Below are 25,516 nucleotides of genomic sequence, written 5' to 3' on the forward strand. Positions count from 1 at the left end.
TGTTCAGCATAAAATAATACCATTTATTCATATATATCACCTAGGAATCATTTTTATGAAGAAACAAATGAACAAATATTATATTCCATATCATCCAACAGCAGGCCTGTTTAAACAGCAGTATTTTCCTCTGACATAAAACCTTTTCCAAAGTGTTACGTGTCCTTGTATCACATCTATGCAGCCTGATTAAAAAAACAGTATGAAATAAATAATTACCTACTTTAGCTACACAACACTACAGTACATTTAAATGGCATCTGCCACTACGCAAAACATAAGTACAACAAAAAAATCCTGTACTCAATACATTTTCATTATTCATCATCATTTCGTTATTCTCATTATTTAGATTTATTAATGCTTAGTAGAGGTCACTAGTGTGTGTTGTGTTGTCCAGCCTGTGGATAAATTACTGTACGACCAGAAACAGAGCATTAAAATGAAGTCGGAGGATGATTTCTGACGAGGGACTTGTGAGGCGATGCTGCGTGATGTGGGCTTGGTTTCAGAAGCGGGAGGTCAGCTGTTCACTGAACCTGAAAGCTTTGGTTTCACTGACAGTACACAACAGGTCTCGCATGCGTCGAGCACGCCGCTCCTCCAGCACCAGCCTGCGGGAGCGCTCTCGAGCCGCCTGCTGCTCCGCTCGCTTCTCCGCCCGTTTGCGCTTCAGCCACCTGAGCACGGACACAGGTGTGTTTGGGACTTTACTGTAAAAAAAAAAATGTGAAAATGCTATGGGAATCAAAAAACAATTGAGGTTTGAAATGAACTCACAGTTTGAAGGCACGCTCACACTCCTCGCGGCTCCGTGAGAGGTAAACACTGTTCTCCTCCAGCTTCTTCAGCTCCACCAGCTGCCTCTCTTTGTGCTGCTGGTCCTGCTTCCTCTGAAGCCACAGCCTGAAGGCCTCCTCCGGGTCCGGGTGTGAAGAGTCTTTCTGCAGAAGAGGCAGGAACAAATGTAGTCTCATATTTTTCATGGCACCTACATGATGTATGGGATTTAAATATGTCACAGGGTTAACGGTCAGGGTTAGGGTCAGGGGTCAGGGTTAGGGTTAGGAGTCACGGTTAATATCAGGGTTAGGGTTAGGAGTCACGGTTAGGGTCAGGGGTCAGTGTTAGGGTCAGGGTTAGGTTCAGGGGTCAGGGTTAGGGTCAGGGGTCAGTGTTAGGGTCAGGGTTAGGATCAGGGGTCAGGGTTAGGGTTAGGAGTCCCGGTTAGGGTCAGGGGTCAGTGTTCGGGTCAGGGGTCAGGGTTAGGGTCCTTTTAAAACACATATTTTTCATGGCACCTCTGTGATGTTTTTTAAATGATATATGTTATAGCACCTATGAGACATATTTAAATTTGAACACATTAATCATGGTACCATACGAACAAATGTCTGCCTGCTGTACTTCCTCTCAGTCTTTATATAAATTTGTAGAAGGCCCTACCTTAGAATTCATTGCATTAACATTTGTAGAAAACTTAATTTTTCATGTGTATGTTTACTGCAGGGCTTGTAGTAACTCACTTCACTCTTTTCATTTCAAAATCTGGAATTTGTCTGATATTGCCCAAACTTTTGCAAAGGAGTGTATGATATTTATGCATAATACTCTGCATCTACTGTATTCCCAGAATGAAGTTACAAAAAGCCACTGTACTGACATTTTTAAATGTTTGGGCCAAACTCAACAAAAGAGAGCAGAGTGAATTAGGAAAGTGTGGAAAAAATGCAGTAAAGGTCTCCAACCAGGCCTTAGGGCCCCACTAAATTTTATTTTCTATGTGCATCTTTTTAAATGTGGAACTCTTCATTAAAATAATCTCAGCCATGTGTCTGATTATATGAACCCATATCAACACAGTATATCACAAAGTAATATACCCTACTACAGCATTGTCTACCACTTTCCATTCATTATTTATATCTATTTTTTGTGCAGAGGCCATATAGGACTGAAGCCTATATCCTGTCAATGTGATGTAAACCCTGGACAGTAATGTGCAAGGCATCTTTTACCACATTAGATTAGACAGATTTAATTTTTTTCAGTCTTTAGAGCCATGCAAACCTTAGGCAGAAACCATATTATAACTTGGAAATATATGAACATGTCCTGAGCTGCTACACCTCTCCAAACACGTAGACCAGACAGCTTTTAAATAAAACAAGTTGTGTGTTGTCTTTTCAAGCCCACAATAACTCTTCTTCATCAGAGCAGCTTGTGAATGACACAATGAAGAGAGGAAACGCCTCTCTGTTTATATGTGTTCGTGACCTTAGCAACTGTGGCAAACCAACATCAGTCAGAGCAAGTGACACTGAAATACCTTCACACCAGGACCTCCAGCCTGTAGGATATTTGAAAACCACCTGTCATCTCAGAAACGTGGATTTGATCTTATTCTCTTTCTTCTTACTGGATTTTTTGTGACTATGTGTGGATTTATGATGGAGAATTAAAATGGTGAGAAAGAAAAAGCTGCTGGTGTTTGAGTAAGTATCACTCCTGTTATACTTAATTGTTACTGGCTGATGAATCCTCTGACATAAATTTACTTCTCATAACTTCAATGAAATCACTACAGTAATGGTTTAATATTACAACAAAGAATTTTAAAAATGTCATTAGCACATTCATTTTATAATTCATCTGCCATTTCTAAATACAATATTCTATATAGACAGAAACAGTGTTTCAGCACATTACTCTAAAATATATGATAAATTATTGCAATTTTCCTATAACTGGATTAAAATGTGTGTATTCATGTTGACATGTGACACCACACCAACGCTGAGAGCTTTGGCTCAGCAGGATAATAGATGTCTTTGTTTTTTCAACATGGCTTCAGCATCATACATTAATGATGAAATGGATATACTAATTGCTCTCCTGGGCAGATATAGATTTCATCCAAGCATATTTATGATCCAAACTGTACTATAGCACTAAACAGACAATTCTGAAATTTCCATCACAATCACACAAATGTGTGATGTAATGTAAATTCATATTTTATTAATTATTTTGTTTCCAGTGTGAAATAACCTGTGCTCAAACTACTTTTCTGTCAGCTTCCTCATTGTGTTGGTGCTATTGTGGCAGCATAGGTGACACACAAGCTTATTTGTGTGTTGTCTGTGTGTGCATATGTATGGGTGACCTTTACATTGTGTGTCATCCTATCTAGCACTCTCTTTCTCTGGGAATTTAGTGATTTTGCCTTTTTTGACTCACAAAGTAAGAAGAATTCTTAAAAAATATGTAATTTCTATTTCACTCAGTGGATTAAATGCAGTTTTGTTTTAGCACATGACATGAAAACATCCGGTGTCTTCTTTTCTTTTTAGAATTTGTGGAAGCACAATGTGGGATGGATAAACAACAACAAAACTCTAATGTAAGCGGACTTAGATGCTGTTAATATGAATTGCAATTTAACAGTCTGTGTTTTCAAGGGATCAGACAATTCTTGACAATAGTATGAAATAATTTTAATGTGCTGAAACCAAGTCTTTTTTTAGCATAGACACAGAAAGCTTCAAGATGTGCATGAATTATTATTGTCTGTCACTTTCTGTGTAGATGGCCTCTAATGACCCTGACCTTCCTGAGCTCTCTGGTGACCCCCAGCCTGGTGACCTCATTGAGATCTTCAGACCAGCCTATCAGCACTGGGCTCTCTACCTGGGAGACGGTTACATCATCAACTTAACTCCTGTTGGTCAGTGGGGCCCTTCAATCCAGACTGAATTACGGAAGTCTTTAAGTATTTTAACCGACATTAAAGTGGTCACTTGTGACTTTTAACTCAAGTGTGACAGTTAAGGAAACATGTTAAGTTCATGTATTTCCCCCTTACAAATACAGATATAGTTTAGATTAAAATTGGTATGCCTGGATGTTCAATCCATTCCTTTTTGGCAAGACAACCACAACAAATATTTGGCCCCTTCCAACTTTTGTATTGCTGTTTTTGTCTCAGGTGTCTCTGACGCTCAGCTTCTTAAAATCATTTCTTTGTGTTAGAAATGTGCTGTGTGTAGTAAACCTCACTCACAACTGGTTTCAGCATATTTTTATTTGTTTTAATAATAAAAACTTTGGCGTCTCTAATTCAAAGATCATGGTGATTGTAATTTGGATCCATAATACATCCATTTTCTGATCTGTATGAGTCATAGGAAATTATATACTGTAATGCCCCGTTATACTCACAGCCGACAGACGCTCTTTCGTTTCAGCTTTTTCTTTATTCTTTTTAGACCGAACAAGGAACAGGCTTTTGTTCTAGCCGTAGCCATGCTCACCCACACCACAACAGAACAACTCTCCCTCTTTTCTTACCGCTCCTCACTCTCTACACGCACACCCCCTTCTTCTACTCCCTAACCCTACAAGGGAACAACACTACAGTCATTACAATACATACTCTCGTTACAATACATACTCTCGTTCCATCTTTTTACTTACTTTGACATTTGATATGTGGAAACATTTAGACTTGTTTATGTGGGATCTTTTTGGTGGTTCCACACTCCAGATCCTAAACCTACATAATTACATGTCCTAAAATATTTACCATCCGTTTCCTGGATGAGAAGCATTCTGTTGTCAGACTTTCCCTTTAGAATTAAAATTATCCTTTAAAACTCTTCTCATTCTCTTCAGATGAAAGCCAGGCAGCCGCCATGTCCAGCGTGAAGTCCGTCTTCAGCAGGAAAGCAGTGGTACGCATGCAGCTGCTGAAGGAGGTAGTGGGAAATGATTCTTACCGTGTCAACAACAAGTACGATCACAACCACACACCCCTGCCCATCTGTGAAATCATCCAGCGATCGCAGGTCCTCATTGGCCAGGAGGTGTCTTACGACCTGCTGGGGAGCAACTGCGAGCACTTTGTTACGCTCCTGCGCTATGGAGAGGGAGTGTCTGAGCAGGTCTCTCACGTTTTATTTTGAATCTGTCTAATATGTCTTGAGGCCACACACAGACCAGCAAGAACTGACAAACCACATTGGGATCTGCCAAATAAACTAAAAAACCATCTAAATACAATCAGTGGGCCTGTCTATATTATACAAGTTTGGGTGACTGGGTTTAGCCACAGGTTTAAAGAAGTTAATGTTATGCTATCCTATCCTTAGGCTGCTTAAAGGGGAATTACAACCAATATTTTGAAAAATACTCATTCCAACAACCCTGAGTGCCAACTGCCTAAGTGGTTAATATAAAGGTTTCCATCTTCACAGCGCATAGCACAACAGTTGTGAAAAAGTTAAATTATTTTAGTTTCCAATAGTGACCAGTTTTAACATAGACAGAAACCTCTCTAAAATTACAAAATTGTAATATAGTGAATATGAGCCCATTCTTTATTCTTTAATAGTTCAGCTATAGCTGATAAGTTATGAATTATGTTGAACCATGTACTAAAATCCTGAAATCTATGGCTTTTACTTCATATTGTTTTGTTCAGATCTCTGTGGTTTGTTTTTAGTAATTCCCACTTCAGCTCTTCTGCTCTTTGGTTTCTGCGCAGGCTACTCGTGCCATCGGGGCCATCAGTTTTGTGACAGCAGCAGCCAGTGCCTTCTCTGTCCTGGGATTAATCAACACACGATCCAGAAACAGGCCTTTCTAACAGATGATTTCCCCACTGAAGCTGTTGTCTCCCAACACCTATGCTGCTGTGGAAAAAAACAACAACAAATAATGCATTAATAAAATTTATTTTAAAATCCTTTCCTGAATAATCAGCAATTTTTAAAACTACTTTTAAATACTAAAAGAAGAGGACAGGTTTGGACTGAGGAAGGAAGGGGTGGTCCTGTTAGGTTTGACATTTCTACACCATCTTTGTAAAGTTTGCAATTTGCAAAATGTTTCTATATAGATGCAACTTTATGAATAAATAATAAATATTAAATTACATAAAATTTATATTGGACCTGTCCAAGGTGTACAACTGTCTTTCACCCAAAGAGAGCTGGGATAGGCTCCAGCAGATCCCTGAGACCCTGGTTAGGAATAAGGTATAGATGATGGATGGATGGGCGGAAAATTTATAATGACTTCAGTTTCAAGTCTCTAGGTGCTGCATAACCGCTGAGATGGATTTATGATATTTGATGTTTGGTTCCATTAAAAATTTTGATTTTTTATTCCAAAACAATTCATCCTTTGCAGATTGTACCATGATATTCCTATAACATTTAAGATGAACTTACTCTTCTGTAATTATTAAAAGTCTATAATCTTTCATACTTTGTTATATTACTACAAAACTCTTATTACAAATGCCTGCCTTAATATCATTTTATAGCCTGTATAATTTTGGAAATAAAGAATGAATAAATACTACAGTATTTAATTGGAAATAAGACAATTTAAAATACTCATAGCTTATATTGTTGGTTATGAGTAGGTTTTACAATTCTTTAAATTGCATTCCTGGCAACATATGTTTCTTTTTTGTGTTTTAATTAACTTTATTTAGGAAAATTATACATTTTACATTACCATTCTGTCCACTTGAAAATATGAACCAAACTTAACCAGGGATCAACAGTAATAACATGTTAGTTATGGCAAAATAAGTATTAGTTAACAGTTGTCGTAAAATCGGTACACCAAATCCCTTACTTTCGTAAACGTGTGCACTTATTATTATTAGTAGTGGTATTACTATTAGTATTATTCATTAAATTTAATAAATAATTATTAACCCAGTGCGACGACTACTTGCCCTGTGACGTCAAACTTCTGCGCCGAGGCAGCCACACGTGTTGTTTTCGTGGCTGTGTGATATTTTTGTGTCCGGTGTGAAACAGCGACAAACATGGGGAAGAAACTCAAAGTGGGAAAAACCAGAAAAGATAAATTTTACCACCTGGCCAAAGAAACAGGTAACGTAAATGAAAGATAAGCTCGAGACTGTAAGCATTGAAGTAGATTAGCATTAGCAAGCCTGTTCGCTGACTTGCTAACTCTACAAACGGCGCTGGTCTAATAACGTCTCGTCTTGTCTTCCTCAGGGTATCGCTCTCGTTCCTCCTTCAAACTCATCCAGCTCAACCGTAAATTCCAGTTTCTACAGAAAGCTCGAGCTCTGATCGACCTGTGTGCTGCCCCGGGTGGATGGTGAGACAAAACCTGAGCATATCAATAACGAATGAGTATATTGGTGGTTCTGTGTTATGGCACTGTTGAATGGAGTTTTATGTATTTGGAAAAACAAGAGAGCGATGTTTACAGTGTAATGTGGGCACATCATAAATACATTGCTGATGTCCTTGCAGGTTACAGGTAGCATCTAAGTTTATGCCTGTTTCAAGCCTCATTATTGGTGAGTCCTTGCTTTGTTTTGGTTCAGGTTTAAATCAAGTAATGATGTTACCCCTTTCTTTGGGTTCAAGTTAGTTCTTAGCGTCATGTCTACCCTGATCTCTTTATTTTCCCCTGTAAATAGTAAAGAAACGACCAATCAGTTGCATCAAACAGGGGATCAGATTGGAAGATTTAAACATTTCTTTAATAAGGAGCTTTATTTTTGATTGTTGATTAATTATTTTTGGTTTCAAGTGTGATGAAATGGTAAAAAACAATGTCCCATAGCTTAAGCTGTTATATACTGGTGATTAATCTGCTGCAAGAGCTTATATGAACATCTGTGGGTAGGTCTTAAGCATGCTGTGTGTGTGCAGGCTAAGACTTTTAGGTGCAGTTGTTACTGAAGGTGATCACTGAGATTCTGTAAGTAAACATTTTTGAAATGGTATTCCCTCTGGCAGGTGTGGATCTGGTGCCCATTAAGCCCATACCAAATGTGGTGACACTGCAAGAAGACATCACCACTGAGAAATGCAGACAGGTGAGGCAGCTGCTGCAGAATTCAGTGTTTTATAGGAAGAAAACTGAAATCTGTGTCTTGGCTGCAGCATTCAGTACAGTGATAAACACAGGACTGACCAGTGGAACAGAACAGAAGCAATGATGTTGGACAAATAGGGTCTTTTCCTCTTAGGATTTCAAATTTCTACAACTTCAATAAAGTTAAACTATTCAAAAGTTGTTGACGATAGTATGGATTTGAGAATTGAGATATTGTCCCTCCCATTTTCAGGCTTTAAGAAAAGAGCTGCAGACTTGGAAAGTCGATGTTGTATTAAATGATGGAGCCCCAAATGTGGGAGCCAACTGGCAGCATGATGCCTTCTCACAAGGTATGTACAGTTCAAGCAAAAGTTTCAAGAGACATTAGACTAAAATCCATTCACTCATCTCCATAAGTCAGGATTTATAGCCAGTAGCTATTCAAGTGTCACATGATCTAAAACATTATTTTACAAAAAAAATGATTACAGCTTTGTACAATATTTGCATGCCATTTTAAAGGAAAATTGTTATTGCTGTTATTTCCTCTTTTTGCTTTTACCTCATTCACATGTCTGAGTAGTTTATAAAAGCTGCATCTACCTGTCATGACGGATGGTATTTGACAATAACATCCTGAAATCTTCCACTGTTCACCTTCAAACCTACAGCTCATCTGACCCTCATGGCTCTGAAGTTGGCCTGTGAGTTTTTGACCAAAGGTGGTACTTTTGTCACAAAAGTTTTCCGCTCCAAAGACTACCAGCCACTGCTCTGGATCTTCCAGCAGTTCTTCAAGAAGGTGCAGGCCACCAAGCCGCAGGCATCTAGGAATGAGTCAGCTGAGATTTTTGTCATCTGCCAGGGTCAGTGCCAGCTGCGGATTACAGTCTTTAATTTTTTTTTATCTATTCTTCTGACTTTCTGGAAGAGGCTGCTATCTCCTAACCACATGTAAACCATGTTTTGGTTGTTCTTAATAGGTTTTGTTTCCCCTGACAAAATTGACAGCAAGTTCTTTGACCCCAAACATGCATTTAAAGAGGTGGAAATACAGGCGAAAACTGTGAGGGAACTAGTTCCTGTCAAGAAGCCAAAGGTATGTACACTGTATGGGATCTGAGAACAGAAAATTCCAAATAAAATATAACACTTGTGTTTATTTGATGCGAGAATTATAACTTATAAACTATGTAGGACTCCAAAATTATGCCCATTACTGACCAAGCAGCTCTTATGTTCCAGGCGGAAGGTTACATAGACGGTGACCTGACACTCTACCACAGCTTCACAGTGACAGCTTTTCTGAAAGCTGACAATCCTGTAGACTTCCTGGGAAAAGCTAGTGAGGTGAGATGTCTGTACTACTTCAACTTGAGAAGCACTGAGACCAGAAAGTCTGCCATTTCTTTATTAACAGTCCTGTAAAAACTGTATCGGGACGTTTTTTGGCACATAGTCCACTTTGGGGGACTCCTATCCCTAATGGATAGGGAGTCGGACTTGAACCTGAAAATTGCAGGTTCGAGTCTCAGGTCTGGCAGGAAATTGTCAGTGGCACGAAGCGAACAGCCAGCGCCTTGTCCACCTTCAATACCATGACTGAGGTGAGACCCTTGAGCAAGGCACCGGACCCCCAACTGCTCCCCGGGCGCCGCAGCACTGGCTGCCCATTGCCCTGGGTGTGTGTGCACGGTGTGTATGTGTGTGTTCACTTGCTGTGTGTGTGCACTTGGGATTGGGTTAAATGCAGAGCACAAATTCTGAGTATGGGTCACCATACTTGGCCAGTTAAGTCACTTTCACTTTATTGGTGTTTTTGAAGCTTTCAGCCACATTTTGAAGCTATTCTCTGTGGATTGCATTTTTCAGCTGTTATGATTTAGTTATCTGCTGAAAAAGGCAACAAGATCTATTTTTATACTTCGGAAACAACAAATAAGTCTAACTGTGGTTGAGACTAAGCTGTCAAAATGTACCACTATGAGCGGATTCACCTCATTTAGAGAAAACAGGGAAAATCCTTTGTTGCTGTTCCGTCTTTTTCATTCAGATCACCTTCGACAACCCAGACCTGGAGTCTCACTCAGCCACCACTGGTGAGATAAAGGAGTGTTGTTGCGACATTAAAGTCTTGGGCCGCAAAGAACTGCGGTAAGCCTTTAACTATCTTTCTTTGCTGAGGTGTGTGGTAAGATAAGAACTACAATGTAAAAAGCCTTGTGGATGTTTTTCATTGTTTTACCTAGTACAGATGCATGATTAGTGATCCAAATGTTCCTCTTTCTTCCACATCTCTAGCTTGTTGCTAAACTGGAGGTCCAAGCTGAGGAGATATCTGGCAAAGAAACTAAAGGAGGAGGCAAAACAACTTGACCAGGAAATCAGGTGAACAGAGCACATTTACAAGAAGAAAAAAAAACACTGAAATGTCTCTGCCAGAATGTCACTGAAAACCAGAAATCATCTTTGCTTTGTTTTTTAGCTTAAGTTCTGATGAAGAGGAGAGTAATTCAGAGGAAGAACAAGACAAGAAGATGACAAAGGAGGAGGAAGAAGAGGATGAGGAGGAAGAAATGGAGAGGAAACTGGCAGAGCTGAAAGCTGAGGAGGTGGCTGAGCTCAAACGGTAAACCCTTGTTTCTTGTTACTGAGGCCTTTTCCTTTGATTACTGCATTATTACTTGTTTGATTAATGAGCTGTTATGCCTGTTAAATCAACGAATATTTTCACCTTTGGCTTAAATTTGTCTGAATTCTGCATAGTAACACTAAAGACAGTTATTGTAATTTTTAATCAACAGGGAAGTACTGTTATTGTTACGTTAAAAAGAAGCAAAGTGCTGCTTTTACCCTGGATGTGGATTTTAGTGGGAAAATAACCGTTTTTTACTTGTGGGTTTGACATTAAGAATTTGTATAATTGTTATGCTCCATCAGAAAGAAGAGGAAGCTGCTGAAGGAGCGGAGGAAACAGAGGGAGAGAGTGGAGCTGAAGATGGACCTGCCAGGTGTCTCCATCGCTGATACCAATGACTCTTCCCTGTTCTCCCTCAGCACAATCAAGAAGCAAAAGGTAACATACCTCACCCAGAAACTGAAGGCAATGGATGACGTTGCTGAATGTCATTCCACTTCTTTCCCTGTTTTCTTTTCTCTTATTGAGCTTATCAACTGGACATTAGATTTTAGTGGTGGAGGTCAAAAATACAGGTTTCGGCCTCTGTAACTTATGAGCTTTGTTGACACAGTTTTAGTGGAGCTGCAGTTCCTCTAGAAGATGACAGTCACTTAGCTTAAAATATATAACACACATAACTATCCTCGAGTTCTAAAAACTCTCAGACATACTATCTGTGTATAAGATGAAGCAAACTTTCTGAATTTCCGCTAAGCTCAAGGGTTAGCTCTAAATTGTTTAATTGACATAGAAGCAGCTCACCGGTTTACCAAAGCTAATTCAATATACCTGTGGTATTCACCTTTCTCCATCAGGTGCTGGCTGATATATCTAGGGGGGATATGCAAGCAGCTAACACTCTGGTAGATGAGGAAGATGACCTTCAACTGTCTGAAGAAGAGGATGATGAGGCAGATGAAATGTCCCTGGCCTCTGATTTAGATGAAGATGACTTGGAAGAGGTGAAGCAGAGACAGAAAGAGATGGAGAAGAAAGCACCAAAAAAGAAAGAGTAAGTAGCTGTTCAAACACTGGCGATTCAACAGGTTGTTGAGTCTTTAATGTGCAGGTAGTCCCACTCTTCTTCATTGAGTACATATGTTGACGTGCCACATCTGATTTCCAGAAATGCCATTCTGAAGCAATGTTCAAAGTCAACCCTTAAATTTGAAGCAATGATTAAAATTCAGTCAGCTCGATTGACTCCAAATGACAAAGGTCATTCACTCAATAATTAATAATTCAGACTTATTTTTGTTTTAATTATGTGCTTATTTGTGTATGTGCTTTCCAGAGTAGAGGTCACTGAGGAAGAGGAGGATGAAGGGCAGGACAGTGGCTTGCTGGTGGAGCTGGAAGGAAAGGATGAGAAGAAGGACCGAGAGACCAACCTGTGGTTTAGCAAGGTTTGTCCATATGGGGCTCTGGTATTGTGACGTATATGAGCTCGGACGTTCTTTGCTGTTGTGGTCATGTTGACAGTTATGTAAATATTGGTCACCTGCCTCTTTGTTCACGTTATTGGTCTCCCCCATGGCTTTACATCTGCAAATAAGTGGATTTCTGTGTGACCTCTGACGTGAGATGCTGCCGTCCTCCTGTTCCGCAGGGCATCTTCTCTGAGATCGACTTGGAAGGAGACGCAGAGAGCGAGCTCCGCCAGACTGAGTGGCTCCAGAACAAACCAACGGGTAACGATCTTTCCTTTTTCTCCTTCACGTATTCATTATTTATTATGTCATTATTTCTAAAATTGATTTTCACAATTTATTTAAACCCACATCACTGCAATGATAAACGCTATGCTCAATTTGTGACTAATAGGATGATCACATTGAAGTTTTTATAGGAAAAGGCAAGAAAAGGAAAGCTGAGGAAGAAGAAAAACAGGATGAGGAGGAGGAAAAGGCAGGACCATCACAGGAAGCTGAAGAGGAGAGTGACTCAGACGACAGCAGTGATGAAAAGTAAACCCATGTTTATTACGGCTATCTATGGTATTTTGTGCTCATGATACTATTGACAGCTGAACAAATAAATGTAACACATCACTCAAATCATGGCCTCCATTTCCAGGGAGATTAGCAGGATGAAGCAGGCCAGGGGGGCTGAAGGGATGCTGGGAGAGGCAGATGGCGACGACTTCCAGGTTGTTCCTGTAGAAAGCACCAGTGAGTATTGGCAAACTTACATTTGTGGTAGTTAGATGATGATTTTATGCAGAGCATCTTACAGTGAGTGGTGATCCTCTTTCTCAAAACAGTTGTGATGGTTAGTGGGGCGTATTTCCATTGAGATCACTGCTGTGGAAACTGAGGAACACCCTTATCACACTTGAAACCACAGCCACATTTTATATAACTGTAGAAAGAACCACATTCATAGGTTTGCATATGTCAACATAAGAAAGTGAAGAATGAGCCTTTGAGTGTGCTTCAGCTTCATGTTGTTTGTGTCGTCGTGGGTGTTTGTGGCCTCTGTGCTTTCCAGATAAGAAAGCTCGGATCCTGGATGCAGAAGGTCTGGCCCTCGGCTGTCAGATCGCTACGTCTAAGAAGAGAGCCAGAGACCTGGTGGACAGTTCCTTCCACAGGTGTGTGTGTGTTTGAGTATGTGTTGAACAACCTTCAAACTGGTTCAGATGGTCTCTGAACCCTTAATTAAGCACACACTTTATCCTGTATCCAGGTTTGCTAGCTCAGAGGAGCTGTGGGATGTACCTGAGTGGTTCTTGGATGATGAACGTAAACACAGGAAAAAACCGGTGCCAGTCACCAAGGAAATGGTGGATGAGTACAACCAAAAATGGAAAGAGATCAATGCCCGACCCATCAAACGAGTTGCTGAGGCCAAGGCCAGGAAGAAGAGGAGGGTAAGAGAAGAGGGAAAAAATGACAGTGATGGAACTGATGATTTAAAAAAAAAAAAAAAAAGAGCTTGAGAGCCCTAAAAGGATAATGAGACATAAAACTGTCTGGATTGAAATCATTGTACTTGCAACAAAAACACTGAAAAGAAACTCTGAATGAATCAGTGAAAGTTTAAAGTATTTCTAGAGACCTCTATTTGTTTATTTGTGTCTTTGCAGATGCTGAAGAAGATGGAACAGGCTAAGAAGAAAGCAGAGGCAGTTGTTAACACTGTGGACATCTCCGAGAGGGAGAAAATGGCTCAACTGAAGAGGTATGTTGTAAAACTTTTAGGGTTGCGACTGCACCTCCAAAGAAAGTTATTCCATCAAATTATAATTTTAGGAATAACATTTTAGTCCTTTTGTGTTGTGTCTCCTCAATCTGTCAGTATCTACAAGAAAGCAGGCCTGGGCAAGGAGAAGAGAGAAGTAACATACGTTGTATCCAAAAAGGGAGCAGGCAAAAAAGTGAGACGACCCCCTGGCGTCAAGGGAGTTTTTAAGGTGGTGGATAGTCGCATGAAGAAAGACATGCGGGGAATGCAGAGGAAAGAACAACACGCTAAAGGGGGCAAAGGAAAAGGAAGACAGTCAAAGGGTGGCAAAGGAGGAGTGAAGAGCGGCAAAGGGAGAAAAGGACAATAAATGTGATATCACTCTCCACAGTTTTGCCCTTCTATCAAAATATTTGCCTGGGCTCATATTGCAGGTGAACATTTGAGATCTAAAAGCCACAGTGTTGACTCCTGTACACCTTACACAGATGCTAAACTGAACTTTAACCATTCACATGGATGCCATCTTTTTAGCAGCCTTTGCTGAGGTTCATTAAAGTCTGGGACATTTGACATATGTTATTGTGGTAAAAAAGAAAGATTCATTCTGTATATATTATTAACTCATCTTTCCACAAAATATTTTGCTGAAATAAATCATTGAAACATTTAGTGTTTATTGTGGTTTACAAATGTATTTTAGTTATTCAGAGCCTTAATTTCTTGACAGAAGATTTTGATAGTTTACTGTGTTTTAGGGTTGGCAGTGGCTAGTTGATATTAGTCTCATGACATTCATTGTAAACTATGTTTTTTCCATAGTACTATTTATATGGTATGTTGTTGAACTCTCTGTGACCCTGAGATTTTCTCCAGCCTGCTCCCACAGACCTAATGGATAGGGAGTTGGACTTGTAACCTGAAAATTGCAGGTTCGAGTCTCAGGTCCGGCGGGAATTGTCAGTGGCACAGAGTGAATAGCCAGTGCCCTGTCCATCCTCAATACCATGACTGAGGTGAGACCCTTGAGCAAGGCACTGGTCCCCAACTGCTCCCCAGGCACCGCAGCATTGGCTGCCCACTGCTCCGGGTGTGTGTGCACGGTGTGAGTGTGTGTTCACTGCTGTGTGTGTGCACTTGGGTGGGTTAAATGCAGAGCACAAATTCCGCGTATGGGTCACCATACTTGGCCATATAAGTCACTTTCACTTTTCACTTTCACTTTCAGTCCAAAGACAGGCAGGTCTGGTTTAGGGTAATTGGTGACTAAGTTGCCATAGATGTGAATGTGAGTATCTGTCTCTGTGTCAGCCCTGTGATAGACTGGTGATGTGTCCAGGGCTTACCTCACGTTTGGCACAATGTTCGCTGGGATCAGCTCCAGCCTCATAGATGATGGATGTTATATTGAGAAAGAGAGCAATGGGCTAAAGTGTGAAAGCGTGGCCCACCATTACTCACACACGTCTCTTCTAGTGCTCTTCTTCTACTGTCTTAATGAACACTTGATGCTTGGTAATTAGCTCACACCAGTGGTTAACATGTGTAATTGCACCAAGGGAACCCAAGTTGAGATCAAGCTCAAGTGTGATTTGGGTTCCTGATGCAGCAATTAAACCTACTAATCCCTTTTCCTTACTTCATTAGTACTTTTGCTACTTGTTTACTTTTGCTATTGATATTGTAAGTACATTTTATTTAGTCTAAAATACTTTTGTCCTTAGTTGGGTTTTTTAAGTATTTAATGTATTTTGTAATGTATTTTAATTCTTTTAACACAATTATTTTACTCAGCTAAATAAAGTATATGTGTTTTGTCCACCTCATTACATGTATGTCAGTTAAATTCTGACATTAAATTGAGGTAGATTAGTGGTTAGCAGTGTTGCCTCACAACAAGAAGGTTCCTGGTTTGAAACCCATCAGGGGCCTTTCTGTGTGGAGTCTGCATGTTCTCCCTGTGCTTGTGTGGGTTTTCTCCAGGTACTCTGGTTTCCTCCCACAGTCCAAAAACATGTATGTCAGGTTGATTGGTGACTCTAAATTGCCCATAGGAGTGAGTGTGAGTGTGTGAGGTTGTTTGTCTCTATGTGGCCCTGTGATGGACTGGGGACCTGTCCAGGGTGGACCCCTGCCTTTCACTCAAAGAAAGCTGGGATAGGCTCCAGCAGATCCCTGGGACCCTGGTTAGGGATAAGCAGGTATAGATGATGGATGGATGAAAAAAAGCGTATGACAGGGTGCCGTGAGAGGAGCTGTGGTTTTGATTGAGGAAGTCTGGAATGGCAGAAAAGTATGTTCGAGTGGTGCAGGACATGTATGTGAGCTGTAACACAGTGGTGAGGTGTGCTGTAGGGGTGACAGAAGAGTTCAAGGTGGAGGTGGGACTGCACCAAGAATCGGCTGACAGATGAGGTTAGACAGGAATCTCCGTGGACCATGATGTTTGCAGATGAGTGAGAGAGAGTGAGAGCAGGGAGCAGGTGGAGGAAAATCTAGAGCGGTGGAGGTTTGCTCTGGAAAGGAGAGGAATGAAGGTTAGTCGCAGTAAAACAGAGTACATGTGTGTAAATGAGTAGTAGAATGGTGAGGTTACAGGGAGTAGAGATGAAGAAGGTGGAGGATTTTAAGGACCTAGGGTCAACAGTCCAGAGCAACGGAGAGTTTGGAAAAGAAGTGAAGAGACGTGTGCAAGCAGGTTGGAACGGGTGGAGGAAAGTGTCAGGTGTGATGTGTGACAAAAGAGTGTCAGCAAGAATGAAAGGAAAGGTGGACAAGACAGTGGTGAGACCAGCAATGTTGTCTGGTTTAGAGACAGTGGCACTGAGACAAAGACAGGAGGCAGAGCTGGAGGTAGCAGAGCTGAAGATGTTGAGGTTCTCTCTGGGAGTGACGAGGACGGATAGGATCAGGAATGAGGACATCAGAGGGACAGCTCATGTTAGATGGTTTGGAGAAAAAGCCAGGGAAGCCAGATTGAGATGGTTTGGACATGTTCAGAGGAGGGACAGTGAATACATTGGTAGAAGGATGCTGAGGTTAGAGCTGCCAGGAAGGAGGCCTAGAGGAAGACCAAAGAGGAGGTTCTTACATGTAGTGAAGATGTACCATCTCTTGTCTCCTGGCTCTTTCCAACAACATGAGGATAGTTGGTGTGGGTGAGGAGGATACAGAGGATAGGGTTAAATGGAGGCAGATGATTGGCTGTGGAGACCCCTGACGGGAGCAGCCCAAAGGAAAAGAAGAAGAAGGTGGATGAATGACATTTAATTGACATCTGATGACTAACGTCACCATTTTAACATCGGTTGTAGAGAACAAACACTAAAAAGCGACTTCAGCGCGTCATCGGTTCGAAACTACATTTCCCATGCGGTTTTGCGACGCACGTAGGTTTGGTGACGAGTCGACGCTTTAACCGTAAATAGTTTTTTTGTTAAGTGCCCCTAACCTGCTGTCGTTACGGAGATCTGTTTTAAACTATCTTAGTTAGAGTTTAACTTGGATTATAGTAATATCAGCGTATAATCGGAGTTTTCGTTACAGGATTTACAAAGCGGATGTTATAGCGATGTCTGTACCTGCAATTTATTCATTTAACGTTACGTTAGCTCTCAGTTAGCCAAAGTAAAGTTAGCCTCTGAACTTACCTTCACTCTGTAGCTTGTTGTTGCACCAGCCCAGGACAGTTTTAAGGAACTTCTGCTTTATTTTGAAATGCTCCTCGTTGTTCTGGTCCAGAGCCTGGCACTGGCTGCCCTGGGACAGGAGGTGGGGAACGACTGGGTAGACCCTTATGATATGCTCAACTACGATGCAAGCACCAAAAGTATGAGGAAGCCTACTGAGGTTGGTGCATTGTTGAATACGCGCAGGAACCTAAACACATTATTGATTATTGTGAAGCCATTCTGATGTTGTGACACTGACTCTGCGTGTATTTGTGCCTCCCAGACTGTAAATTATAACAATGTGGGGACCAAAAGAAGACAGTACACTCAGGACTCCAGTCCGCCTGAGCTGGAGTCGTGTAGCAGCCAAGTGGCGGATCTGCAGAGACTGGTTGGTGTTCTGGTGTTATTTTGCCCCAAAAAACAGGGATTCACTTCAACACCAAGCATGTGCATAGGAAGTGCAGAATAGACAATATGAAACAAATCACAGTGTAGAAAGCAAAGTGTTACGCATAAAACAGTCAGGGCAAAGGAAAAAATGCTAAAAGTTAAAATGATATCTTTAAAAGTTTTTACATTTACAACAGACTCTGAGGACCTCACTTCATCTGGCTAGCAGTTCCAAATTTTAGACCTCACAAATTTTGAAAATGTAATATTTACATCAACCTACTGGCAGAAATAAAATGTTACTCAATAACATTTTCATCGTCACTGGTGTGTAATCTTGGAATTCATCTTCTTTCGGCCGCTCCCATTAGGGGTCACCACGGCAAATCAATTGATCTGCTTGAGTGCTTTGGCACAAGGTTTATGTGACATGCCCTCCCTGATGCAACCCTCCTCATTTACTCAAGCTTGGCACAGACACTGAGACCTCACTGGCTTGTGCAACCTCAGTGGCTGAGTCTTGTGGCCCCTGGTCTTCCTTGGCGGCCTTCTATCCAAGTACTAACCAAACCTGGCCCTGCTTAGCTTTTGACATCTGACAGGTTCGGGCACTCACAGGACAGTTAGTCACCTTGTCTTAATCTTAGAATGAGCCTTTTAAATCTACATAGGGAGGGGGTCTCCTTTCATGGAGGCAGCCATGTTGTGCTGTTGTGTTTCTACACGAGCCCAGAATGGACAAACTAAACACAGGAAATTGTGTTTTGTTTTAAAGTGATGACCACCTTACCTTCCCTCTTGCCTGTAAATGGGTGTAAAAGGGTCCTCAGAAGTAACCTCACCACTAGATGCTACTAACTCACATTTTATACATTGCAGTTTTAGCTTATTTCTAATTTAATTGTGTGCTATGCTAAGTATTGAACCTGTGTTAGTGTCTAATATGCTTAAACACCAGTAAATAATCTGGTGCCGGTCCACTCAGACTGGATCAGGTAAATTTTAGAAACAAGAAACAAGACCGGGGTGCTCCAGGCCATTGCAATTGCATGTACCCATTTCACTCTGCTTTGGTGTGGAGCTTGACATGATCAGCAACCTACATAAAAATGAATGAGCATAAGTTCCTGGAGACAGTTTTTCATCCATCAAACAGAAATTACAAATTCAACAAATTCAGGCTTTATTTAAACCAAACATCTCCCCTGCTTGCAAGATATTGAATTTTTATATGGCAAGTGAGAAAGCTGCCTTTGTGGAATTAATCAAGCATAACAAATATTCTTCTTTGCTTTCATTCAGATTGAAGAGAAAGAGAAGAAGATTGTGCTCATTTCTCAGCAGCCTACATGCAATCCAGTGTTCAAGAGATTCCTCAGCAGACTCATGAAAGAAATAGAAAAAAATGGTTTGGTAAGTGCATTATACGGGTTTAAATGTCTCCCTCTTAATTTTAAATTTATTTGCAATCATCATGTAATCTACAATTATGAAAGCTTTCTATTTAAATATTATATCCTTGATGTTTGTTGCTCAAACAATATCTCTTTTTCAGTTATTAGATTGAAACCTGGCACCTGGATATCGTAGCAAAGGACATTCATTTTAACACACCGTCCTTATTTCTCCTCAGCCCAGTCACTCCTCAGATGGCTTCTATGATGCCACAATCAGACTGTCGAAACAGGCCATGACAGAGATTCAGACCCTACTTGAAGGTGAGGACAGCTGGAGAACAGGGGCTCTGGACAATGCGATCAGTGAGATACTGGTAAATCTTAGAAAACATGACTATGAAGCTTGGAAGTGGCGTTTTGAAGACACCTTTGGCGTGGAGCTTGACACCCTGTTAAAAGTAAGCTTATTCATTTGTCTTACATCTTTGTTCATGAGTTTTTCAAAAGATATTTCAGGAAAAATCATTTTTGCATGTGTCTTCACCTGAAACATGTAGTTACACATGGTTCTTTGTATAGAGAAAATGTACATCCTTCTGTTGTGCAGTGGAAACATTAAAAACTTAAAAATGAACTTCCAAGCCAAAGACTTTACATGTAATCTAAGATTAAACCAGAATTCTCTGATTGTCACTGCCATGCCCATGCTCTCTCTGTTTTTCTTCCAGATGGGATTGTTTGTTCTGGTCACTGTGGCCATCATCTGCACTGAGCTGTGGTCAAAGGTCTCCTGGTTCATGCAGTTCAAGAGAATGTTTGCTGTTTCTTTCTTCATCAGTATTGTCTGGAACTGGTTTTACCTGTACAAGGTGAAGAAAAGCTCTTTCAATTCCCTTGCTGTTGTTTTCAGACATCCAGCACTGATTCAGTCTAATAACACGTTTGTAAAACCATCATATGTTGTTTGTTTCAGATTGCCTTTGCTGAGCACCAAAACAATATAGTGAAGATGAACAGTCTCTATGAAAAATGCACTGGAATTAAGAAAATTGACTGGAGCGATAGTCTGAAGGGTAAGCTATTAACAATGTAAACATTTATAACATGTCCTTGGGGTTCTGTGAAAACCATGTTCCTGTTTCATTCTTACGGTCCGTAATACCTGTGACTTGGGTGACATAAGCAACATGATAAATGAGCCTGAAACCCAGCTATCTGCTTCACACAGCAGATGTTCTCCAGGCTCTGTCAGAGGGAGTTTGGTTTACAAGCATCAATTTGAAGAATGCTCATTATCAAATGTAGATGGTCGGTAGGATCTCTTTTTAAAACCATGAGATATTTTAACCCACAAAGGAATACCAAATCTGTAAGTTTAACAAATTTAAAATTCAAATAGTTTCCACTGCACAGAATGTTATAATGACAATTATTATGCTTGTTTCTGAACTAATTACATGATGGGCACCAGCACCATGTTGAAGTTTATCTGAAGTTACTTGTTAGGGCCACCGATTGGTTTTGAAACAGTGAATATACAGTTATTCCAAGCTTTTGTAAAAATATGCCAGTTTTTTTTAGAACTAACTGTTTAATTTGTTTCTGAGCTTCTTTTGGTGAAGACACTCTCTTTTATTGTTTCCCTGCAGAGTGGTTCAGAAGCACCTGGACTCTTCAGGATGACCCTTGTCAGAAGTACCATGAAGTCCTTGTGGTCAATCCATTTCTGCTGGTACCTCCAACCAAGGTAGGTCCCTGTATTTTGTGTATGTGTTTTGAGTGGCTGCATAAACCATATATTGCTGTGTATGAAAAAGACTTAAACGCAATAAGGAAAATTGTAGTTAATTCCTGTTTTAAGACATCAATACATAGACATATTGCTATAACAATCTTGTGCTACGCTTTTAGTCATTTCATGAGGAACTAGAATGGCAGCCTTTCACAGTGTCACTTTTAATTTTGTATTGGTTTTGAATAAATTAGGGTGAGTGGCAATGGCACACACAAAGTTACATTTTAAACATTCATGTTTGTTTAGGCAATCTCAGTTACCATCACAACCTTCATCACAGAGCCACTGAAGCATCTTGGCCAGGGAATCAGTGAGTTTCTTCGAGCCCTCCTCAAAGATCTGCCAGTTACCTTGCAGATCCCAGTTCTCCTCACTATCGTGCTCGCTATTGTGGTAATGACCCTTAATAAATTCTCACTGACACATAAAAAAACAGCAATGAATAAAATCAGACAGTGTTTGTTTATATTTGTTTGACTTTTCTAAAGGTGTTCATGTATGGAAGTGTGCAGGCAGCCTTCCAGCATGGCATCACTGCACCATTTCGACGCCCACGAAGGGATCCACATCCTCCAGAGCTCGAGCAGCCACAGCCTCAATTACAGAGGATTGGGGATGGTGACCATTTAGCAGCAGGAGACGCACCACAACTAGGGCAAATTCACCAAGCCCATAATGAGAGATTACAAAGGAACCAGGTTCATCAGAGGCGGTCCAACAGACCCAGAGAAGAACCAGCCCGGATGGTTGTGGAGACTCTACGAACTGCTGATCCTGCTTACAGTGAGGACGAGGTAGACACTGCGCGGCATGAGGTAGAGCAGAATCTCTCAAATTCAGAAAATAAGCAGGAGACACAAGAGGAGCTAGCAGAAGTGCAAGCTAGCAGTGTTGCTACTAACACAGACCAAACAAAAGCTAAACCCACTGAACTGGATTCTAATCAGTCAAAAGATAAACCTTTGAACGAGAAGCATTCTGAAGATCAGCCCAGCGAAGACAGTGTGGCACCCAGATCTCAGCCAGAAAGGACACGCCATTCACAAACTGATGTTCAGGTGAGTTCTTTTTAAAAAACATGAAAACTAAATGAAGTCTGATAAATCATTGTAAGACATTAGACATACAACCTTTAAGTATGCTGTTATTTTTATAATGCTTATGCATTGTGCATACACTAATCGATAGATTTTATTGTTTCATACACATATCATGTTTGGGTTGCTGCCATGAGTCTTAGGTTTGTCTCAACATTAGTAACATTCATTGGTAAAATTAGTAAAAACATTAGTAAAATTCAACATTAGTAAATTATTCCAAACATAATGTTATTGAGGATGACATGAGATGAAACTTTATTAATTCCCAAAGCGAAATTCAGGTAGTTTTGTAGTGAAAGTAATAAGTACTAAGTAGTAAAAGTAGTCAGTAACAGTCCAGTTCATGTTGGTCAGTCATCTGCCATTGGCTGAGGTGCTGTAGAGCCTGATGGCAGTGGGGATGAAGGATCTCCTGTATGGTTCAGTCCTGCAGCTCAGTGAGGTGCGTTGTCCACTGCAGCTGCTTCTCTGCTCCATCAGAATGTTGTGAAGGGGATGGTCAGTGTGTTCTCGGGATGGTCTCTACCTTTGTCTGTGAGCATCTCTCCACCACAGCGTCCAGTGAGTCCACCCTCATTCCAGTCGCTGAACCAGCTTTTTACACCAGTTTGTCCAGTCGCCTTGCGTCCTTCTTCTTTATGCTGCCTCCCCAGAAGAATGCAGGATACAACTGTCCAACTTTGGTAAAACACGTGCAGCATCTTCCTTCCTACAGTTGTCTAAAGGACCTAAGCAGTCTCTGCTTTATTTTTCCTATATATTTGCAAGGATTTTTAGTGACCAGTCCCGTTTGTTTTCCAGGTGTACACCTACATTTGTAGGCTGCCACCACTTTAATGTTCACACCACAGATGCTGATTGGATAAGGAGGGGGCTTAGACTCTCAAAAATCCACTACATTACCATTTCCTTTGCTTTAGCGGTGTTTAATAGGAGGTGGCTTTTTTGACTTTAGTCCCTGAGAGCTTTTATCAGACTCCTGTAATCCTTTTCTTGTCCATTCCTGATACATGGAACACTAGCCTGAATGTGGCACGACTGGCAAGAACTGTAGTTAAAGTCTGCTGGGTGCAATGTGTACAGGAATGAAGCCATAGTAGTCCCTGTGGAACTCCTGTGCAGCTCAGAACTGTACCAGAGATGCAGTTCCCCAACCTGACGAACTGTGGCCTTTCTGTCATGTAATCTTGATCCAGGAAACAGAGGAGGGGTCCACCCCCATCCCTTTGAGCAGTGTGTACTTTGTAAGCAAACTGCAGGGGATCTATTGTGCGTTTGACATCGAGTCTCAGTAGATGGAGAATCATCTTCTTCAAGACCTTCAGATTATGGGATGTGAGTGCCATTAGCCTGTAGTTATTTAGTTCAGCCGGCCAACTGCTTTCCCACGGCACAGTCTCACAAACTCCAACCTCATCTTCTTTGTTTTTTTGAGTACTGTTGGTGTGTAAAACATTTTTGTGTAATGTTTTTCTTATTCCCTCACTTCAGACCCTGGTGGCATCAGTTGAAGACAAGACCTCCTCTACCTTGGCACCATGTTTGGAAACTGTTGGGTTTCCTGTTCAGGAGACAAGACCAGCCGAGTAGACCACCTCATCTGCAACTGACTGCATCATCAAAGCAGCAAGATCAGCATCACCATCATTTGGTGGTTTTTGGTGGTGTGTAGAGGCAGGGATGCCGAAGAGACTTAATGTACCTGAGAGACAGGCTTACAGACATTGTTAGGAAGTGCATCAACAACATTTTAAAGACAGCCCAATGTGGAACTACCAGACTATTGGTAGCTAACTTTATCCTGCTACTGTACAGTCAACTGACTGTGCCTTTTCTTGAGGGGAGGCACTGTTTAGTGAGTAGGCTCATTATTTCATGATGATTTTGACAGAGCTGTATTTCCACAGAAAGAGCATTTCCTTCAGTCTACTGTGCAGCAAGCCAGGCTAAAGTAGATATTGAAGTAAACAGTATATTCAACTAAACAGCACTGTTTACTTGAACTGGTCTGTTAGTGTATTGTTCCATAGGCAGGAATCACAGTCTGAAAGTTTATAGTAAAGATAAAAGTTCAAGTAAAACCTGGGAGTATATTGGATGAAATCTTTATTCTGATGGTGCCAGTAAGTCTTTCAGCTCTGTAACATTACTAATCACAGGTTTATTCTCATGGTGCTCATCACTGGTATCTAGCGGTTTGCTGCTAAAAAGATTTGATAAACTCTGCATTACCTGCCCAGTTATAAATGGCACACAGATGATGCTAAAGACTGGAAAAGAAGGTGAACATAGTTCACATTAATTTGCTTCAGGGCTTGGTGGAGAAAAAAGAAATACTGGAATTCTGTTTTTCAGGTGGCCAGAAATACAACTAAAAAAAAAAGAATGTGTTGGTTGAAGTCTGCTGGATGTATAAACGTGGAGCTGTTTTTGCAATCCCCAGATTTGCACTTTAGTGCAAATCATTATTGACATTATCACAGGAAGGTTCTGAATTTTGGGGGCAAATTATGTTGGATATTAGGCATTTCATCTCTACACCGTCACTGTCAGTATCCAGTGTGAAGTTACTCGGATACAAGTTGTCTTGGCTGGTGACCATGTCTCTGGGCAGAGCTGTGGCAGATGTCATGAATGTCTTGGTTTTGGTTTAATAAATCTTCCTCTGACTTCAAATCAGCAAATGGTAAATGACAAAACAGAAAAACTAACCCCAGTTAAAGCATTTGTGCTTTCATTCTGTGTTATTTCTGGCACTTGGTGGGTAATGTGAAACAGATGTAAACTACAGATTAACATTTTGTTAGCAGTTAATTGCTGCACATCCAAAACTCAGTTAATCAAGGTCATTAAGATGCAGAGACAGTTGGACTGATTAAAGATTTATTTAGAGTAAAAGAAAATGCAGCTTGAAGAAAAACCCTGCCTATGGACCCTCCCTAATTTTAAGGTATTTAAATTACTTTATTTCATCTGAGATGCCTGTTAGAAAACCATTTATTTTACTAGATTTGTCCAAAATAACAACTGAACAGTATTTGCCTGGAAAAATCATGTTTAATGTTTTTGTATCAATATTGTAATTCATGCTTTAGTATTGTCTGTGCAAAGAACAGGTCAGCATCTCTTAGCTTAATGTGTCTAACAGAAAAAATATGTGAACCCTTTACATGATCATAAAATGTGATCAATATTCTTCTGAGTCACAAGACAAATAATGCGCCAATATCATATAAGTAATGTAAACTTTCATGCGTTTATTGCCGTTAAATATTTTCAGTGCTGATGGAAAAGTAAGTGAACTTTTCGAGCTTTTGACAGCAAAAAATCTCAAACACGCACTTTCTATATATGTGAATCAGATCTGCAAAAAGCTCAGGATGAAGTCTGGACCATTCTTCAGATCCACATCTACT

The 25,516-nt window shown here is 40.6% G+C and overlaps 4 protein-coding genes and 1 long non-coding RNA gene across 9 annotated transcripts; 3 read left to right on the forward strand and 2 right to left on the reverse strand.

Annotated features, from left to right (window-relative positions):
• Positions 1 to 8: 8 nt before the first annotated feature.
• Positions 9 to 4,757, reverse strand: LOC113129037 (coiled-coil domain-containing protein 181-like). 2 transcript variants are annotated; one of them, XR_003295568.2, is made up of 3 exons: positions 4,477 to 4,757; positions 781 to 944; positions 9 to 680 (listed from the first exon to the last, which is right to left on the reverse strand). XR_003295568.2 is itself a non-coding variant. In XM_026304726.2 (3 exons), exons 1-3 carry the CDS (start codon positions 4,586 to 4,588, stop codon positions 509 to 511), a joined length of 339 nt encoding a protein of 112 aa, XP_026160511.1. In that variant the 5' UTR covers positions 4,589 to 4,755; the 3' UTR covers positions 16 to 508. The 2 variants fall into 2 exon arrangements, 1 of the variants encoding a protein (XP_026160511.1); XM_026304726.2 differs by having other exon boundaries at positions 16 to 680; positions 4,586 to 4,755.
• On the forward strand, positions 2,094 to 5,711 carry plaat1 (phospholipase A and acyltransferase 1). Of its 2 annotated transcripts, XM_026304724.1 has the most exons (5): positions 2,094 to 2,495; positions 3,354 to 3,403; positions 3,589 to 3,727; positions 4,675 to 4,943; positions 5,546 to 5,711. In XM_026304724.1, the coding sequence occupies exons 2-5, from the start codon at positions 3,377 to 3,379 to the stop codon at positions 5,645 to 5,647; spliced, it is 537 nt and encodes a 178-aa protein (XP_026160509.1). In that variant the 5' UTR covers positions 2,094 to 2,495; positions 3,354 to 3,376; the 3' UTR covers positions 5,648 to 5,711. The 2 variants fall into 2 exon arrangements, with proteins under 2 accessions (XP_026160509.1, XP_026160510.1); XM_026304725.1 differs by lacking the exon at positions 3,354 to 3,403.
• A 1,056-nt stretch (positions 5,712 to 6,767) lies between these two features.
• Positions 6,768 to 14,421, forward strand: ftsj3 (FtsJ RNA 2'-O-methyltransferase 3). 2 transcript variants are annotated; one of them, XM_026305446.1, is made up of 21 exons: positions 6,768 to 6,911; positions 7,041 to 7,146; positions 7,305 to 7,351; positions 7,797 to 7,876; positions 8,129 to 8,228; positions 8,550 to 8,744; positions 8,862 to 8,977; positions 9,124 to 9,228; positions 9,932 to 10,032; positions 10,180 to 10,266; positions 10,364 to 10,507; positions 10,819 to 10,954; positions 11,374 to 11,570; positions 11,853 to 11,964; positions 12,168 to 12,249; positions 12,399 to 12,525; positions 12,635 to 12,729; positions 13,049 to 13,151; positions 13,247 to 13,430; positions 13,647 to 13,741; positions 13,859 to 14,421. In XM_026305446.1, the coding sequence occupies exons 1-21, from the start codon at positions 6,845 to 6,847 to the stop codon at positions 14,112 to 14,114; spliced, it is 2,535 nt and encodes an 844-aa protein (XP_026161231.1). In that variant the 5' UTR covers positions 6,768 to 6,844; the 3' UTR covers positions 14,115 to 14,421. The 2 variants fall into 2 exon arrangements, with proteins under 2 accessions (XP_026161231.1, XP_026161232.1); XM_026305447.1 differs by having other exon boundaries at positions 12,408 to 12,525.
• Positions 12,520 to 15,484, reverse strand: LOC117152650 (uncharacterized). The gene is made up of 2 exons (XR_004463067.1): positions 15,091 to 15,484; positions 12,520 to 12,919 (listed from the first exon to the last, which is right to left on the reverse strand). It is a non-coding gene; the product is annotated as an uncharacterized LOC117152650 (long non-coding RNA).
• Positions 15,485 to 17,067: 1,583 nt separating this feature from the next.
• clcc1 (chloride channel CLIC-like 1) lies at positions 17,068 to 25,253 on the forward strand. Of its 2 annotated transcripts, XM_026304551.2 has the most exons (11): positions 17,068 to 17,593; positions 17,699 to 17,806; positions 19,111 to 19,221; positions 19,442 to 19,663; positions 19,934 to 20,074; positions 20,179 to 20,278; positions 20,855 to 20,952; positions 21,247 to 21,393; positions 21,489 to 22,058; positions 23,297 to 23,435; positions 23,592 to 25,253. In XM_026304551.2, the coding sequence occupies exons 1-10, from the start codon at positions 17,462 to 17,464 to the stop codon at positions 23,393 to 23,395; spliced, it is 1,728 nt and encodes a 575-aa protein (XP_026160336.1). In that variant the 5' UTR covers positions 17,068 to 17,461; the 3' UTR covers positions 23,396 to 23,435; positions 23,592 to 25,253. The 2 variants fall into 2 exon arrangements, with proteins under 2 accessions (XP_026160336.1, XP_026160335.1); XM_026304550.2 differs by lacking the exon at positions 23,297 to 23,435 and having other exon boundaries at positions 17,079 to 17,593.
• Positions 25,254 to 25,516: the final 263 nt, after the last annotated feature.

Source organism: Mastacembelus armatus, chromosome 4 (assembly GCF_900324485.2).
Source record: "Mastacembelus armatus chromosome 4, fMasArm1.2, whole genome shotgun sequence".
NCBI classification, from domain to species: Eukaryota; Metazoa; Chordata; class Actinopteri; order Synbranchiformes; family Mastacembelidae; genus Mastacembelus; species Mastacembelus armatus.

Bases quoted from the DNA above. Each gene is read 5' to 3' on its own strand.
- plaat1 (XM_026304724.1), top strand. From the start codon at position 3,377: ATGGATAAACAACAACAAAACTCTAAT. The intron at 3,404-3,588 runs GTAAGCGGACTT...CTTTCTGTGTAG, and splicing joins AACAACAACAAAACTCTAAT to ATGGCCTCTAATGACCCTGA. The intron at 4,944-5,545 runs GTCTCTCACGTT...GTTTCTGCGCAG, and splicing joins GAGAGGGAGTGTCTGAGCAG to GCTACTCGTGCCATCGGGGC.
- LOC113129037 (XM_026304726.2), bottom strand. The intron at 681-780 runs GTGAGTTCATTT...GTCCGTGCTCAG, and splicing joins TGTGAGCGTGCCTTCAAACT to GTGGCTGAAGCGCAAACGGG.
- ftsj3 (XM_026305446.1), top strand. From the start codon at position 6,845: ATGGGGAAGAAACTCAAAGTGGGAAAAACCAGAAAAGATAAATTTTAC. The intron at 11,571-11,852 runs GTAAGTAGCTGT...TGTGCTTTCCAG, and splicing joins AAAGCACCAAAAAAGAAAGA to AGTAGAGGTCACTGAGGAAG. The intron at 12,526-12,634 runs GTAAACCCATGT...CTCCATTTCCAG, and splicing joins GACGACAGCAGTGATGAAAA to GGAGATTAGCAGGATGAAGC.
- clcc1 (XM_026304551.2), top strand. From the start codon at position 17,462: ATGCTCCTCGTTGTTCTGGTCCAGAGCCTGGCACTGGCTGCCCTGGGA. The intron at 17,807-19,110 runs GTTGGTGTTCTG...GCTTTCATTCAG, and splicing joins TGGCGGATCTGCAGAGACTG to ATTGAAGAGAAAGAGAAGAA. The intron at 20,953-21,246 runs GTAGGTCCCTGT...ATGTTTGTTTAG, and splicing joins TGCTGGTACCTCCAACCAAG to GCAATCTCAGTTACCATCAC.